The following is a 15,093-nucleotide window of genomic DNA, read 5'->3' as shown; positions in this document are numbered from 1 at the left end:
ATATCAGAAACGATATAAAGGTGCTCCCTGAGTAGGTTTGGACATTCAAACTTTCAGCCTCATCACAGCGTAGGAAAGGAGAGAGAAGGATAGAACGAGTTCAGACGAAGTCTTTGGAGTAGGCTATGAAGACGCTCACGTTTGCGGGTTTGCTGTTGGCGCTGGGGTTTCTTGTCTGCGAAGGGGGTAAGTAAACAGAAAATTAGATAAGAAGTTGGCGCTCTTAAAAGTTCGGTTTTAGATGTCATAAGTTTTGTATTTCCTTTTTGATTTTTTTGATTTTTTTTTTAAATCTTTTGTGTATCTTTATATTAGACATTAAAAACCACGTTCATATAAAGCGTAACGAATATTGTAGTGTTTTTTGATAATTTATATTTTGAGGCTATTCTCACAGACTTGTGTTTGGCATCTAAAGTGAATTGTCAGTAACCGCAAAACATCGTCTGTCACAGGTAATCCGTGTTGTTCAGAGCCATGCCAGAACAGAGGAATTTGCACAGCTCTTGGAACAGATAATTACGAGTGTGATTGCACACGCACAGGATATCAGGGACACAACTGCACAACACGTAAGTATGAATGGCACACTTGAGGTGGTTGTAAAATGTTGCTATATTTTGTTGTTGTCATTTGATCATTAATTCACTTTTCCCTCCTGGCTTGTACAGCTGAATTCCTCACCTGGGTTAAAATATCACTGAAACCATCGCCCAACACTATCCATTACATTCTCACCCACTTCAAGGGCTTCTGGAACATTATCAACAACATCTCATTTCTCAGGGATGCCATCATGAGATATGTGCTGACATGTAAGTGTCTCTAGCTGAAGGCAAAATGAGAGGATGGATTGGCTTCATAACACATTGAATAATTTGCAAAGCAGCTTGTAGAAAAGCTAATACTGAAATGCTTTTTTTCTCTCTCTAGCTCGATCCCACCTGATCGATAGTCCTCCAACTTACAATGCGGATTATGGTTACAAAAGTTGGGAAGCCTATTCCAACCTTTCCTACTATACGCGCACCCTCCCCCCTGTGCCAGAGGACTGCCCAACCCCTTTGGGAGTAGCAGGTGAGTTATACTCTCTCTGCCATTGGAGAACCAGTTTCCTCAGATTCTTGAATACTTTTACAACAAAGGAAGTGCACACATTGATGATGATGATGATGATGATGATGATCAGCTGGATTGACTGAGTGAAAATGTGCCAAGGGAGCACAGAAAGACCTGACCCAGCAAGTCAAAACTAAACTGTCTCAGGAATTGTAATTGTAATTACAGTTAACCTTAGTTATAGATTTTCCTACAAGTAAATCAATCACATTTCAATCACTTTAACGCGTTTTATCCAAACTAAATTGGCTTGGTTCTGTGGTATAGTGTTGTACTGTATGCTTACTGTTATGTCCTTAATTGTTTCCCCAGGTAAAAAAGAGCTACCTGATGCTAAGCTGTTGGCTGAGAAGCTTCTAATGAGAAGACAGTTTATCCCGGACCCACAGGGCACCAGCCTGATGTTTGCATTCTTTGCACAGCATTTCACTCACCAGTTCTTCAAATCTGATATGAAGAAAGGGCCTGCTTTTACCTTAGCTAAAGGTCACGGGGTAAGCACAGCAGATTTCAAGCCTCATCAGATTTTAGTCACGAAAGAGAGATAAAGAGATTTGTGAATAAATAACTTGTATTAATGGTTTTTGTAATTGCTTTCAGGTGGACCTCAACCACATTTATGGAAACGACCTAGAGAGGCAACACAAGCTCAGACTCTTTAAGGATGGCAAGCTTAAGTATCAGGTATGAGAAGAGACAGAAGTAGTTTAAACGGCAAAATGCTTCAGACCACCCAAGTGTCTAACAGTTGCTTCCTCTATTGTGTAACTCTGCAGATCTTGGATGGAGAGGTGTACCCCCCAACAGTAAAGGAAGTGGGCGCTGACATGCACTACCCTCCTCATGTTCCCGACTCTCACCGCTTTGCTGTGGGCCATGAGGCATTCGGCCTGGTCCCTGGTCTGATGATGTACGCAACCATCTGGCTACGGGAACATAACCGGGTGTGTGATGTGTTGAAGGAGGTCCACCCGGACTGGGACGACGAGAGGCTCTTCCAGACCACACGGCTCATTCTAATTGGTGAGTTTATGCACAAAAGTTTTAAAAGCATTTGCTGTAACGTAGCAGGGAAAATAAAGTCAAACCAATAACAAAGACATGTGATACACTTGTCATAGGGTTAATGTAGCTACTGTGTAACTTGTGACTTTAGGAAGTTGTACTTTGTTTTGTTAATCACAAACCAGCAACTCTGTTTCACACGGTAGAGCATTTGAGGAAATGTTTAGTTTTAAACATTTGAGGAAATGTTTAGTTTTAAACAGTTGTATAAAATACCCTGCTGGAATAAAAATGTGTCTAATATGGGTTTTCCACAAAAAGTACCTAGTTACCTAGTTAAAAATTCATAAAACTACAGCTACTTCTTCTCCCACATTGAAAAATACAGGATGTATATTAAATAAATATTTTTATTAAAAGTTTAACTGCTGGACAAGATGTCTCCTTATTCACTGAAAAGTCATTTTTAAGTGGAGGGCCTTAAGCATCTCTAATATCTGCATTATATCAAATATTTAATCTTCTGTTGTGTAGGAGAGACCATCAAGATTGTGATTGAGGACTATGTGCAGCACCTGAGTGGCTATCACTTCAAGCTCAAGTTTGACCCCGAGCTGCTGTTCAACCAGCGCTTCCAGTACCAGAACCGCATTGCATCAGAGTTCAACACCCTGTACCACTGGCACCCTCTGATGCCTGATACTTTCCACATTGAGGAGAAAGATTACAACTATAAACAGTTTGTCTTCAACACCTCCATAGTGACCGAGCACGGCATCAGCAGCCTTGTGGAGTCGTTTACCAATCAGATTGCTGGACGGGTAAGAACTGTTTGAGCAGCATTTGGATTCAGATTGTAACACCACTGTTGCTTCAAAGCTGGTTAACTGACTTTCTATTCATTTTTTTTATAGGTTGCCGGTGGTCGAAATGTCCCAGGACCTATCATGTACGTGGCCGTTAAGTCCATTGAAAACAGCAGACAAATGCGCTACCAGTCTCTGAACGCCTACAGGAAACGATTCTCCATGAAGCCCTACAGCTCTTTTGAAGACATGACAGGTGAGACAGAGTCACCAAACCTAATACTTGCAGGTGGAAAGGATGGCGTAAGAAGATTAGTGAAGAAGTTATTATCAATATAGTGAAAGAAAACTACTAGTGAAAATTATTGCTGCATTGTCATGAACTGATTGCAGGAATTAAATGCGAGCTTGTACAAAACACCACGCTACAGATCAAAGCTTATAAATAGATTACTTATTATTAAAGAAATGGCGTGGACTCCGTTTTAGTCCCCATCAGCTTTGGTGGTTAGGAATTTATTTCCGTGACTCTAAGAACCAGATGTCCATTTCTTCTTGAGATAATGTAAGCAGACTGTCATCACAGAGAGCATGACATAAACAGACGAGAGAGGCCTCCTGCTTCAGATGAGATTTACTTCCCTAAGGAAAGAGTATTTAATGTTTTTTAATAAAAAACCAAGTGTGATGTATGAGGAGAGAAATATATCAGTGTGTATGTGCTTGTATTAGAGACAAGAAGAAAGAAGTCAAAATGAGGAGAGCTTATTATTTAGTCAAAACACTGAGCTCATATTTAGAGTAGCAGCAAGCTTTGCAGCTGCTGAGCGAGAAGAGAAGTCAGATTAAGCCGCTAACTAAAACGATATCCTCCTTGTGTTACTCAGGCGAGAAAGAAATGGCCGCAGTGCTTGAGGAGATGTACGGACATGTCGATGCTGTGGAGCTCTACCCGGGTCTGTTGGTGGAGAAACCCAGGTCTAACGCCATCTTTGGGGAGACCATGGTGGAGATGGGGGCTCCTTTCTCCCTCAAGGGCCTAATGGGAAACCCCATCTGTTCCCCGGAGTACTGGAAGCCAAGCACATTCGGAGGCAGCGTGGGTTTCGACATCATCAATACCGCCTCCCTGCAGAGGCTCGTCTGCAATAATGTCCGGGGCCCCTGTCCCGTGGCATCCTTTCATGTGCCCGACGTTAAAGACACGGGTTCCATGATCATCAACTCAAGCACATCCCACTCACGTGGTAGTGATATCAACCCCACAGTCATTTTGAAAAAAAGGACTACTGAGCTCTGAGCTTTTTTTACTTTATAAGGTTATTTTTTTTTTATGTATTTATTTATTTATTTATTATTTATTGTATTCTATTTATAAAATAACTGACAATTTTTTATATGTAATTTTGTATGGACTGTATGATCATGAAAAAAAGTGTATGTGGCTGTGTTTATTTATTGAAAGATTTTTATAAGTTATTGTTTTTGTTCTCTACCTAATAAATTGACATGAAACACATTTCTCAGAAATCAGCTGATATTGTTGTCATTTTCACTTCTGATTGTGCTCATATATAAACTCTGATTGATGCTACGGGAGCAAACAAGTGCTCAAAGTTGGCCAATTTTCCATGTCGAGAAAGAGCAGCGTGGGTCGAGCAAGCTAGAGTGTGAATGAAGAGAGGGACTGACCAAAAAAGTGAATCAGAGCAATAAAATGTTAATTTCTAAATGTTTAACAGCGGTTACAGTCTTGCACAAATTAACACACCCACACCTCCATGGGAAGGTGCCACATTGCAAGATTTTGTTCAAATGCAGAGCTTTATCCTGTCTGTGTCTGTCAGTTAAACTTGTAGGCCTATTAGACGCCAAGGGGGAAAGCAACCGTTGGGAATGAGAACAGGCTGCACAACCTGCATGCTGTTATTGGCTCAGGGTTACACACCAATGTGGGGCCCAAAGGCTCTTTGTTGACACCTATTATAAAGGTCCTTACCTTGCATGGCAGTTGGATTCTCGTGATATTATGAGATCACGTGAGAATCGTTGGATCAGCTTAGGAACTGTTTGGTGATTCTTTTCTTTCTTATACATTGACAACATTTGTATTGAATCTACTGATGTATATTTTCTTTCCCCTACGATAGTTTTGTATGTTGTGTTTGTGTCTGAAGCAGTGCCGGAAATGGGCCGGAACTCACTGGTACTGAGTACCGATACTTCTGATTTTAGTCTACATGAGTAGGCTACCGTTAGCCTACTTCTTACTGAGTACGTACCGCCACCTCCTGCGGTAAGTAGGTATGCACCCATAAACTCCTGCATAACTGAGAAAAAAGCACTGAAAATCCTTGGTAACATGGATAATTGTACTGGATAAACATATTATTTTAACCTTGATCGCTAGTGTAGGCCACTGTGCTACTGCCCAACACAGACACCTGTGATCCATTGCGCAGCCAGCAGCCAGAGCATGATCTGTCCACTTGCAGGATTGTAACAGAAGTAGAGATGCATGATCAGATGCATGTTTTCTTACAAAAGGAGCTTTACACAAAGCTGAATATTTCATCAGTTGTGTTAGAGACTACACTCTATGTAGGCCTAGTCTTGATTTGGGTGGTCATTTAGCTACATTTAAAAGGGTTGTAAGTCTAGTTGTTTAAGTAGATAGATAGATAAAACTTTATTGTCCACTGAATTTACATACACTGGAAATTCGTCTTTGGCACTCTGGTAACATAAAACACATAAAACACAGCTCTCAACACATAAAACACAGCTCTAAATATAAGTTAAGTTATATAATTACATAAAATATAACAAAAGTATGAATAAATAATACTAGCAAAACCTCAGTTCTGATCATTCTCCTCAACATCGCACTGGCAGGTTGGTGAATGAGTGAGTGGAAGGGGAATTATTTTAGTTTGCCTTGATTCAGGATGGAAATGGCAGAAGGAACAAAGGACTTATTATACCCATTTTTCAATAGCTGAAACGATGGATGTAGGGGGTGGGTAGGGTCATTGGAGACCTGGATAGCCCTTTGCTTCATGGAAAGACTGTATATGGTGTTGAGTTGTAACTGTTTCTCTCCTGTGATTTTGCTGGCTTGGTTTACCACCTGAGCCAGCTTAGTCCTATGTTTTACTGAGAGGTTCCCATACCAAGAGGTGATGTTGAACGTGAGAACACTCTCAGTGAGTGACCTATATACCATGGTCAGGGTGTGCTTGCTGATGTTAAAGCTTAGTAGTTTTCTAAGGTAGTCTGCATTAAGTTGGAATGTGAGATCTTCATCTATAATTGTCCCAATATATTTGAAGTTACTGACCTGTTCCACATCCTTCCCCTTCATGGTGATGGGCATGAAGTTAGGTTCTCTGTTAGGTTCTCTGTTGCCTGCTCCCCTCTTTCCTCTAAAAGCACAGTTCCTTGGTCTTACTGACATTCAGATCAAGGTAACTGCTGTCAAACCAAGTGACAAGATGGTTGATGTGATGAAAGTAGGAAGGGCTGTTAGCATCCTGTAAGCAGGCAACAAGGGCCATGTCATCTGCATATTTTATTAGGTGTATAGATTCATCGCTGTTATAATTGACCTCATTGGTATATATAGAGAACAGAAGTGGGGACAGGACACACCCTTGTGGGACACCAGTGTTGGAGTCAGAGATGGTATTGTTCATACAGACATGCTGGGGCCTTTCTCTCAGAAACTCCCTAATCCAGAATAATAAGACTATCGCTGACATTAAGGGAATTTAGGCGTTCCAGGAGAAGATGAGGCTGGACAGTATTAAATGCAGAGGAGAAATCCATAAAAAGTACACGATTGTAAGTTTTGGCCTTGTCTAAGTGACTGTGTATTTTATCTAAAAGAGTGAGGGTGGCATCCTCCACACTTCGGTCCACTTTATAGGCAAACTGCATGGGGTCCATGAGCTCAGACGTTTGCAGTTTTAATTCTTTGCCCACTACACACTCCAAGCACTTAAACATAAAGAGGTGAGGGCAATGGGTCTAAAGTCATTAAATGACTTAGGGCATGTTATTTTAGGCACTGGGATAATGGTCGCCATTTTCCAGGCCTGAGGAACAAAACTGGCATTGAGGAACAGCTGGAATAACTGGGTGAAGATGGGACCCAGTTGAATGGCACACTCTTTCAGTATCCTTCCCTTGAGGCCATCTGGTCCAGGGGCCTTACGGTGGTTAACATGCTGGAGGAGTAAGGTCACATCCCTTTCCCTTAATGTCACGGGCATAGCTCTAATCCCCTCACAAGCAAAATCACATTTGTCACTGAAGTCATGTTTATCAAACCTAGAATAAAAGATATTCAGATCATTTGAGAATTTGACAGGGTCTTCGCACTGAGGTGCTATTTTATGATTCCTTCCCATCATAGTGTTAAGTCCTCCCCAGGCATCCCTTGCGTTCCCATTCCTTAATTTCCCCTCAACCTTATCTTTATAATCCAGTTTTGCCTTTTTGGTCAAACTCTTTAGTTCTTTCTGCAGTTCTTTCATTTTTTTCTGGTCTCCCCTTAAAAAGGCATTTTTTTCTGATTTAAGTTGTGTTTTAGTCCTTTACTAACCCATGGTTTATTATTGGGATAGATTCTGACCTTTTTTGTTTTTATGACAGCATACTCACAGAATTGAATATAGCTGGTAATAGTGTCTGTCAATAGTTCATAATCATTGCAGGCTACCTTATCACTAAAGAACATGTTCCAGTTAGTTAAATCAAAACAGCTCCTCAGCTGTTCAATTGCTTTATTTGTCCAGACCTGAATATCCTTAACAGACGGTTTTTCCCTTTTTAATTTCTGACGGTACATACAGTAGGTAAAAGGTGGATAACATTATGATCAAATCTCTCTGGGCAAATAATGAGGTCAAATGGACACAGTCATAATCTCAAAATGAGTGCAGCAATCTGTCTCACGTACCGTAAAGTTGGTGGCCCACCTGGTATTTATAAACATGCATAATCCACCTCCTATGCATTTTTCTGTCTGTGCAGTGTCTCTGTCAAATCGAAGCATTGAGTATCCATGCAGGTTGATGTTTTCAATATCCTCCGAAAGCCAGGTTTCTGTGAGACAGATCAAGTTTGCTTTGCTAAAATCCCGATCATATTTGACAAGTGCTGAGAGCTCCGTCATTTTGTTTTGTAGTGAGCGCACATTGGATAGCGTGACTATAGGGAAAGGGAAGCGACTACCTTTCCTTTTAAGTTTCTTATTCCACCTCTGGATCCTCGCTTTTTCCTCCTATGTTTGGTGTTCTTAAAATGGCCAGCTTGACAGATTATTCCAGGATATCTACACAGGAGATTTGGTGGCGGATAGCTGAGCTGTTGAAAGTTCATCAGAAACAGGAAATGCCGGTAATCCATTGTTCCATTGATTCTGCAGCACTGCTCTAGCCACGATTGCAATGTCCCAGAAAATGATCAAAGTCCCAATCACTGCAATAAACTTGACAAACATATTTCCCAGTATGATCACCAGGTACAGTCTGTGATACAATACAGCAAAACTCCACAAACAAATAAGTATAACTGTAGCACACCACAGTCAACTTTAATCAAATAAAACTATAATATTAGTATTAATGTAATTTCCCACAAAATAGTGGCTAGTAAAAATGCTGCATCACTAACTGTGGAAAACAACTAGCCACAGTGGCTGGTGAGTTAAAAGCTAATCCCTGAATGTATGTAGGCTAATGAAATAAAAAATGAATTTTAAGTGATATATTACCAAGACACGCATATAAATATATCCAAGACACATGTGATGATCATGTCATGCAACTGCTTAATTAGAGTACAGGTACCTTTTTTGGTCCAAATCAGGCACTGGTCTGAACAACCTGCTTACCGATCAGCGTCAGGTGAGGAATAGTCTCACTTTTCCAGAACATCCACACTCTGCGGAGCGGAGGAGGGTCTGGCTAGTTGTTAAGATAATTATTTCTTTTTTTAAAGAAAAACAAAATCACTGGAGTTCTCTCAAAGTTAATTTTTACTTGCGAGTTGAGTCAGTTTTACAGCAAGTACACAAAAATGACTTAAAGGTCCCATGGCATGAAAATTTCACTTTATGAGGTTTTTTAACATTAATATGCGTTCCCCCAGCCTGCCTATGGTCCCCAATTGGCTTGAAATGGTGATAGGTGTAAACCGAGCCCTGGGTATCCTGCTCTGCCTTTGAGAAAATGAAAGCTCAGATGGGCCGATCTGGAAGGTTACCTTCCCTTTCTCTGCTTTGCCCGCCCAGAGAATTTGGCCAACCCATGAGAGAGAGGCATCATGGCTTTCAAATGAGCAAAGTGGCAGTTGGTCAAGGCCACACCCCCACCCTCCACCTTGCCCCTCCCTCTTTTCTCCTCAATAGCTACAGGCACAGAAATGGCACATCCTAAGGAAAGCTCATTGTGAGACTGACTCTAGTGGCTGTAATTCTGCACCAAGGCTGAATTTCGGGAAAGAGACTTCAAATATAGTATTAGGGGACCACTAAGGTCTATAGAAAAGCATCCAAAGAGCACCATGTCATGGGACCTTTAAGATCGTTTACAACAGTGTCTTTTTAAAGGAGTTGGCAGTCAAGTTAGTTATTCGGTTCATGCAATCAGTAGCTTTTCTTCTTATCTCTGGTCAGGCCCGGCATCTCCTCCACATTATGCGCTCTGCCCTCAGGGATACATCCTGTGCTCTTTGTAAGGTCACTCATGATTAACACATGAAAGACAGAAATACTAAAACAGAAATACTAAAACAGCAGTTTGGATGCAAATGGTTTTACAAAGAAACTGAAGCGAAACCGTTCTAAGCATAATTTTTCTAACACTAGTCCACATAGCATTCCAGGATGGGAGAAAAACGTGCTCTGGTTTATTGGCATTTCTTTAAACCAATCACAATCATCATGGGCGGTGCTAAGCTGCGCAAGGAGCCGCTACAAAATAGCCTCGGGAAGGAACTTGTACATTCAAAAGTTGTTTTAGTCTTGTGAGAGAAAACTCAGATTGGACAGATAGTCTAACTAGCTGTCTCAAGTTATCATGCAAAGATCCTAGGAGCAGAGAAAAGCGGAAGGAAACATGACAAGACATGCATCTGGCGGAATTTCCAGCAGCACCGGAACGTCAAGGAAATAGACTAGGCGAGGAGCTACTAGCAGCTACCGCTGTGTTTTAGGTGTGTGTGGCGCGACTGTTCGTTCAAAACAACGATGGCGGACGTGATAGACAGATGGTTTATACACCTGCCAGATGTTTTTTTTTAAAGAGCCTGCCCTTTTCCAAACAGTTTGTTATGACGGCATCTCAGATGGTTCTGTGTAATAAACCATCTGGCTCGTGAGGTTATAAAAGGTCCCATTCAGAAAAAAAGGAGAAAATCCAGGCAGAGGGCAGGGTTTCTGCAGATACGGACTGTTATAAAACAATTCCATCACAATTGTTTTGTGGTTGGTATCGTATCATCTACTGGCTTGACCTCTGTGAGTGACACAATCAGGGTTCAGTTTACAGTTTTAAAAGGTTTAATGAGACACACAAAAATAGATATATTTTCTAACAATCGCTCCATTAACTTGGATGATGTGAGAGTAGATAGTAAAGAAAGAGGCACCAGAGGAAATGAGGATTGGTTCAAGGTAGGTTCACACAGGTACATTTTCAGGGAGGGAAACAGCAGGGACGTCGTTAGGCCTATTTTAGGGGGGCTGAAGCTACCCCAAAATGTTCCTAAGCCCCCCTAAATAATAATAAGAACAACAATAACAATTTGATTTATCCTCATTGATATTTAGATGCAACAAATGATATATATAGCTACAAATTGAAGTCAGTAGTTGCTAAGTCTCTTAGTCCATAGGGTTAAGGATTGTTTGGCTTTCTTCTAACAATAAGCATTTGTTGGCAGGCCTAGGTACTATGCATAGCCTAAACTAAATTATTTAATTATATTTATTATATATGCTAGCTATATTCTAACCAATTTAACTTTCTTCATTCATTGGCTGTGATAAATTAAATAAATATGTAGATGTTGCCTAAATGTAGGCTAGGCTGAAGATGAGCACATGCCCACACATACACATGTGAAAATAAAATGAAAGCAATCCTACATACAGTATATACAGTAATCATTACTCCAAATCTTTTATTCCTTCCGCCATCAGGTTATTGTATTTAGACAGTAGTCACCTTAAATAAGATCCATATTAATATCTTACATGATAAAGTATGCAGTGATGCCTATTTTTTTCTTTTTCTTGTACTGCTATTTGTCATATTTGTTTAACTTACCAACTTATTAGCTGTCTGTTTTTGGGCATTTTGGATGTTGTTTCATGTGACCAATTTGCATTTCGAAGTCATGAAATTAGCATCAGGGTTTTGTTTTATCTTAAAGGATAAGACAGAAGGAACAGAGTAGAAATGGAAAAAGAGGATATGTCTGTCACTTTTTACTTGTTAACATATTGGTTTCTTGACTGGTGGTTGACATAAGTGTAGCTCTAATACAGTAACAAAAGATGTGAGTGCAAAAATTTTGCAAGTTACAAATACCCTGGGGGCTAAGCCCCCCCTGTCTTTCAATCCTAGTGTCGTCCTGGGAAACAGTGTAACAATGTATGATACAAATGTATGATACCAATTACTGTAAAACTGATGATAGAGACTTTGTTCAGAGTTTTCACCAAATGGAATGTAACTTTTTCTTAGCACGGACTCCACCACACACTTCTAATGGGTCATAAGTGATGAGAGGGATTATTTTTGTATTACTGTAATCTATACATTGTTTAAACAGTCAAGTAAAATACTGCATATTATACCTTTAATGATCATTGCAATGTAATACTTTTGCACTAATTATTTGTATTGCTTCATTAACTGTAAATGCATGTGTGTGGTGACAAAACATCAGTATTTTTGATGAGTTGGGGGGCGGTCTGTGAGAGCCATGTGGAGGCAATCCCAAACCAATTATTTTCTGAATATCGAGTACAGCCCATTTATTTATAACTTTACAAAATTCAATGAATTAAAATAACATTTAGATAGATAGATAGATAGATAGATAGATAGATAGATAGATAGATAGATAGATAGATAGATAGATAGATAGATAGATAGATAGATAGGGATGGCTAGCTGGGAAAGTTTTGTGAGATGTTTGCATGTTCTCCTTGTGGCTGCATGGGTTTCCCTTTGAAGGTGTGTCTGTTAAAGGTCCCATGGTATGAAAATTTCTCTTTATGAGGTTTTTTAACATTAATATGCGTTCCCCCAGCCTGCCTATGGTCCCCCAGTGGCTAGAAATGGTGATAGGTGTAAACCGAGGCCTGGGTATCCTGCTCTGCCTTTGAGAAAATGAAAGCTCAGATGGGCCAATCTGGAATCTTCTCCTTATGAGGTCATAAGGAGCAAGGTCACCTCCCCTTTCTCTGCTTTACCTGCCCAGGGAATTTGGCCCACCCATGAGAGAGAGACATCATGGCTTTCAAACGAGCAAAGTGGCATTGGTCAAGGCCACAGCCCAACCCTCCACCTTGCCCCCCCCCGCCACACATGCAACATGGCATGTATCAAAGAGGAAATGACCAGATGACTATAGTAGAGGCTTTGGAATTTTCATATATCCCTAAAACTTTCCATTACTTAATCTACATTCTGCCGGGAAAAAAACGCAGAGGGACTGTATTACTGTATATGAGGTGTGAAGATTAGCACCCAGTCCAAAAGCTTACAGGAAACCTTGCCTCAGCAGTATGGCTAGCAGTTCAATGGAGGAATAAAGTTCTTGTTCGAGGGTACCCATTCCAAAACAAAACATGGTGGAAGGAATGTTGACGTGACTGGCAGCACAGAGTGGTGAGTCATGCCGTCAGGCATCATCCCATCTAAACACAGACAATGACAAGCTAAATTTTCCCATCCATTTACACACTTCTCACAACCGATACAGAGAGCACATTTACTCTCTCCCCTCACACTGAACAATTTAAGCTTTAAACACAAAACCACACAGAAGCGAGGAAATTACATTAATTAAGTCATGTGCATCAGTTGTCATCTCAACTGAACCTGATGGACAGTTCCTTCTCCATCTGGTAATCTTTGTCCTGTACTTCAAAGGACCAGGCGTAGGATTCCCCGCCAGTGGGACTTGGCCCATCACGGCATGAAAATGACCTAATTGTGTGTCACATTATTTGTTTTACCCACTGTCAGTTGCCCAAGGGTGGGTATTATTATTTCAGTGAGCATTAATGTGTGGCATGCTCAGGACCCAGTCTATGAGATCGAGCAAGGGAGCATATCTTGCTTTGTGTGAGTGTAATGAGCATGAGCAGGCCGTGGGCCCTGGTGTGGGAGTAGATCAGGAGACTTCTGTGTGTGTTTTCCCTCTGACCGCTTCTGGACCTCTTTGGAACCAGACCCAGTGTGAAGGCCGTGATCCGAGACTGCAGTTACGTGATGCCTTGCAGGTGGCAGGAACTAGGGTCAACTGGGAGCTGGCGCCGGCCACCTCTGCACGTGAAGCACTGGCACTGACCCACCAGAAGCCAAGTGTCACTTACATAGATTCAAACAACCAAATCACAAATGTAGATCATCTGAGAAAAGTTTCTTTTGATTTTATTCAAAATCAAAAGAAAATCATGATTCTGAAAACAATGTGTTAAATGTTACAATCTTTAACTGTCTGGGGCGAAGAGCTCTAATGGCAGAGCTTAGCAGGATTAGAATACATTTGGTCATGTATTTAGATTAACCCTCTGGGGTCTGGGGGTATTTTCAGACACACAGATGATTTTGGCGTGCTCTGATCAATCAACAAATAAGTGTTCAATAATTTGAACAAATAAGCAGAATTTTCCAGGTCATATGACTTTTTTTGTATTCAGCACAAGTTCATCTATAATAATATCTATGTATTTTATGATTGTATATACAAAAAAAAAACTGGTAGTAAACAAGCTGTAAAAAATAGTTTTAGAACTGGCTGGAATTTGGGAAAAAAAAACATTACCCATTGTGAAGAACCAGTTGGGTTACTTGAGATGATTCTGTTAAGTGTTAGGTATATTAAGGTGTTTTTTGGGATCAAAGGTTTGGTCAGCATGGCATTTTACGTGGTTTACTATACAGCAGGTGTTGTCCAGTGTGACTGAGGTCCTCCCGCAATACCAAAACTAATTGGCATGTGAATAGATTTAATGTGAATAGATGGTTTTGCGCTGTCCCTGTGAAATGTTACTTGCTGTGACTGAGTAATGTGAAAAGTTTGATCTTTTATCTAATTCATGTAATTTAAAAAATCACATATAATTTGGCAGTGGAATCATTGGTAAGCGTAAATAATAAGGTAATATTTTTGCCATGTTTGTATGCAAAAACTTGTGAGGCTATTAATCTCCAGTAGATATCCATGTGTTGTTGCTTTCACACAGAATGCTAATGTATAAACATGCATTTAAAAAAAGGCCATGATCCATGCAGCATGACCAAAGATATCGTCTTTAATTTTACGCATTCTTCTTCGTTGTCAAAACCTGCGGCCTGCATTACCCACAATGCAACTCAATTGCCGACAGTTCAGTCAGAGATTTGGGTGTGTTATGCTACCCAGTGGCTGGGTAAAATCGGTGTTCCACTTTAAGGTCTTTACACATCAACAACATCTGTAGACCAATGCAATTTTTGTCTCTTAACTGCAACAGTGTTTTAGAAAATGTGCTTATGCAATTGAGGAAATAATTGATAATTATAGTGTAATGGTAGCTGCATTTTAGCTGAGCCTGGGAGATTTTTTTAAGCGTATAACCTGATATCTAATGCCAATGTCTCTACCATGATGATATGAGGGGTTTTGCTGCTCTTAGGGATACACAACCGCCACAGGGAAAATCTTCATTTGTTATTTTCAAAGATGTCACTTCAAAAATGATGAAAATTTCACTTGACTGTTGACACACTCACACTAACATTTCTTCATACCGTCATGAGCACGCAATAGTTAAAGTCGTAGTGACAGTAAGGAAAAGCCTGGGGCATATGAGATGTCGGGTAAGGTTTTAAAAAAAAAAAAACACACAAACACACACAAGACAAAACATTGTGCA

General features: G+C 40.4%; 1 protein-coding gene across 1 annotated transcript; it reads left to right on the top strand.

The window, feature by feature from the left end:
* The first annotated feature begins 23 nt into the window (after positions 1-23).
* ptgs2b (prostaglandin-endoperoxide synthase 2b) lies at positions 24-4,243 on the top strand. Its single transcript, XM_028587002.1, has 10 exons — positions 24-186; positions 456-572; positions 672-815; positions 934-1,077; positions 1,432-1,613; positions 1,720-1,803; positions 1,896-2,142; positions 2,659-2,945; positions 3,039-3,186; positions 3,818-4,243. Exons 1-10 carry the CDS (start codon positions 126-128, stop codon positions 4,228-4,230), a joined length of 1,827 nt encoding a protein of 608 aa, XP_028442803.1. The 5' UTR covers positions 24-125; the 3' UTR covers positions 4,231-4,243.
* The last annotated feature ends 10,850 nt before the right edge of the window (positions 4,244-15,093 follow it).

The sequence above is a fragment of the Perca flavescens genome, chromosome 9, assembly GCF_004354835.1.
Source record: "Perca flavescens isolate YP-PL-M2 chromosome 9, PFLA_1.0, whole genome shotgun sequence".
NCBI lineage: Eukaryota > Metazoa > Chordata > Actinopteri > Perciformes > Percidae > Perca > Perca flavescens.
Note: the sequence above shows the minus strand (reverse complement) of the source record. Positions and strands in the feature narration are given on the sequence as shown.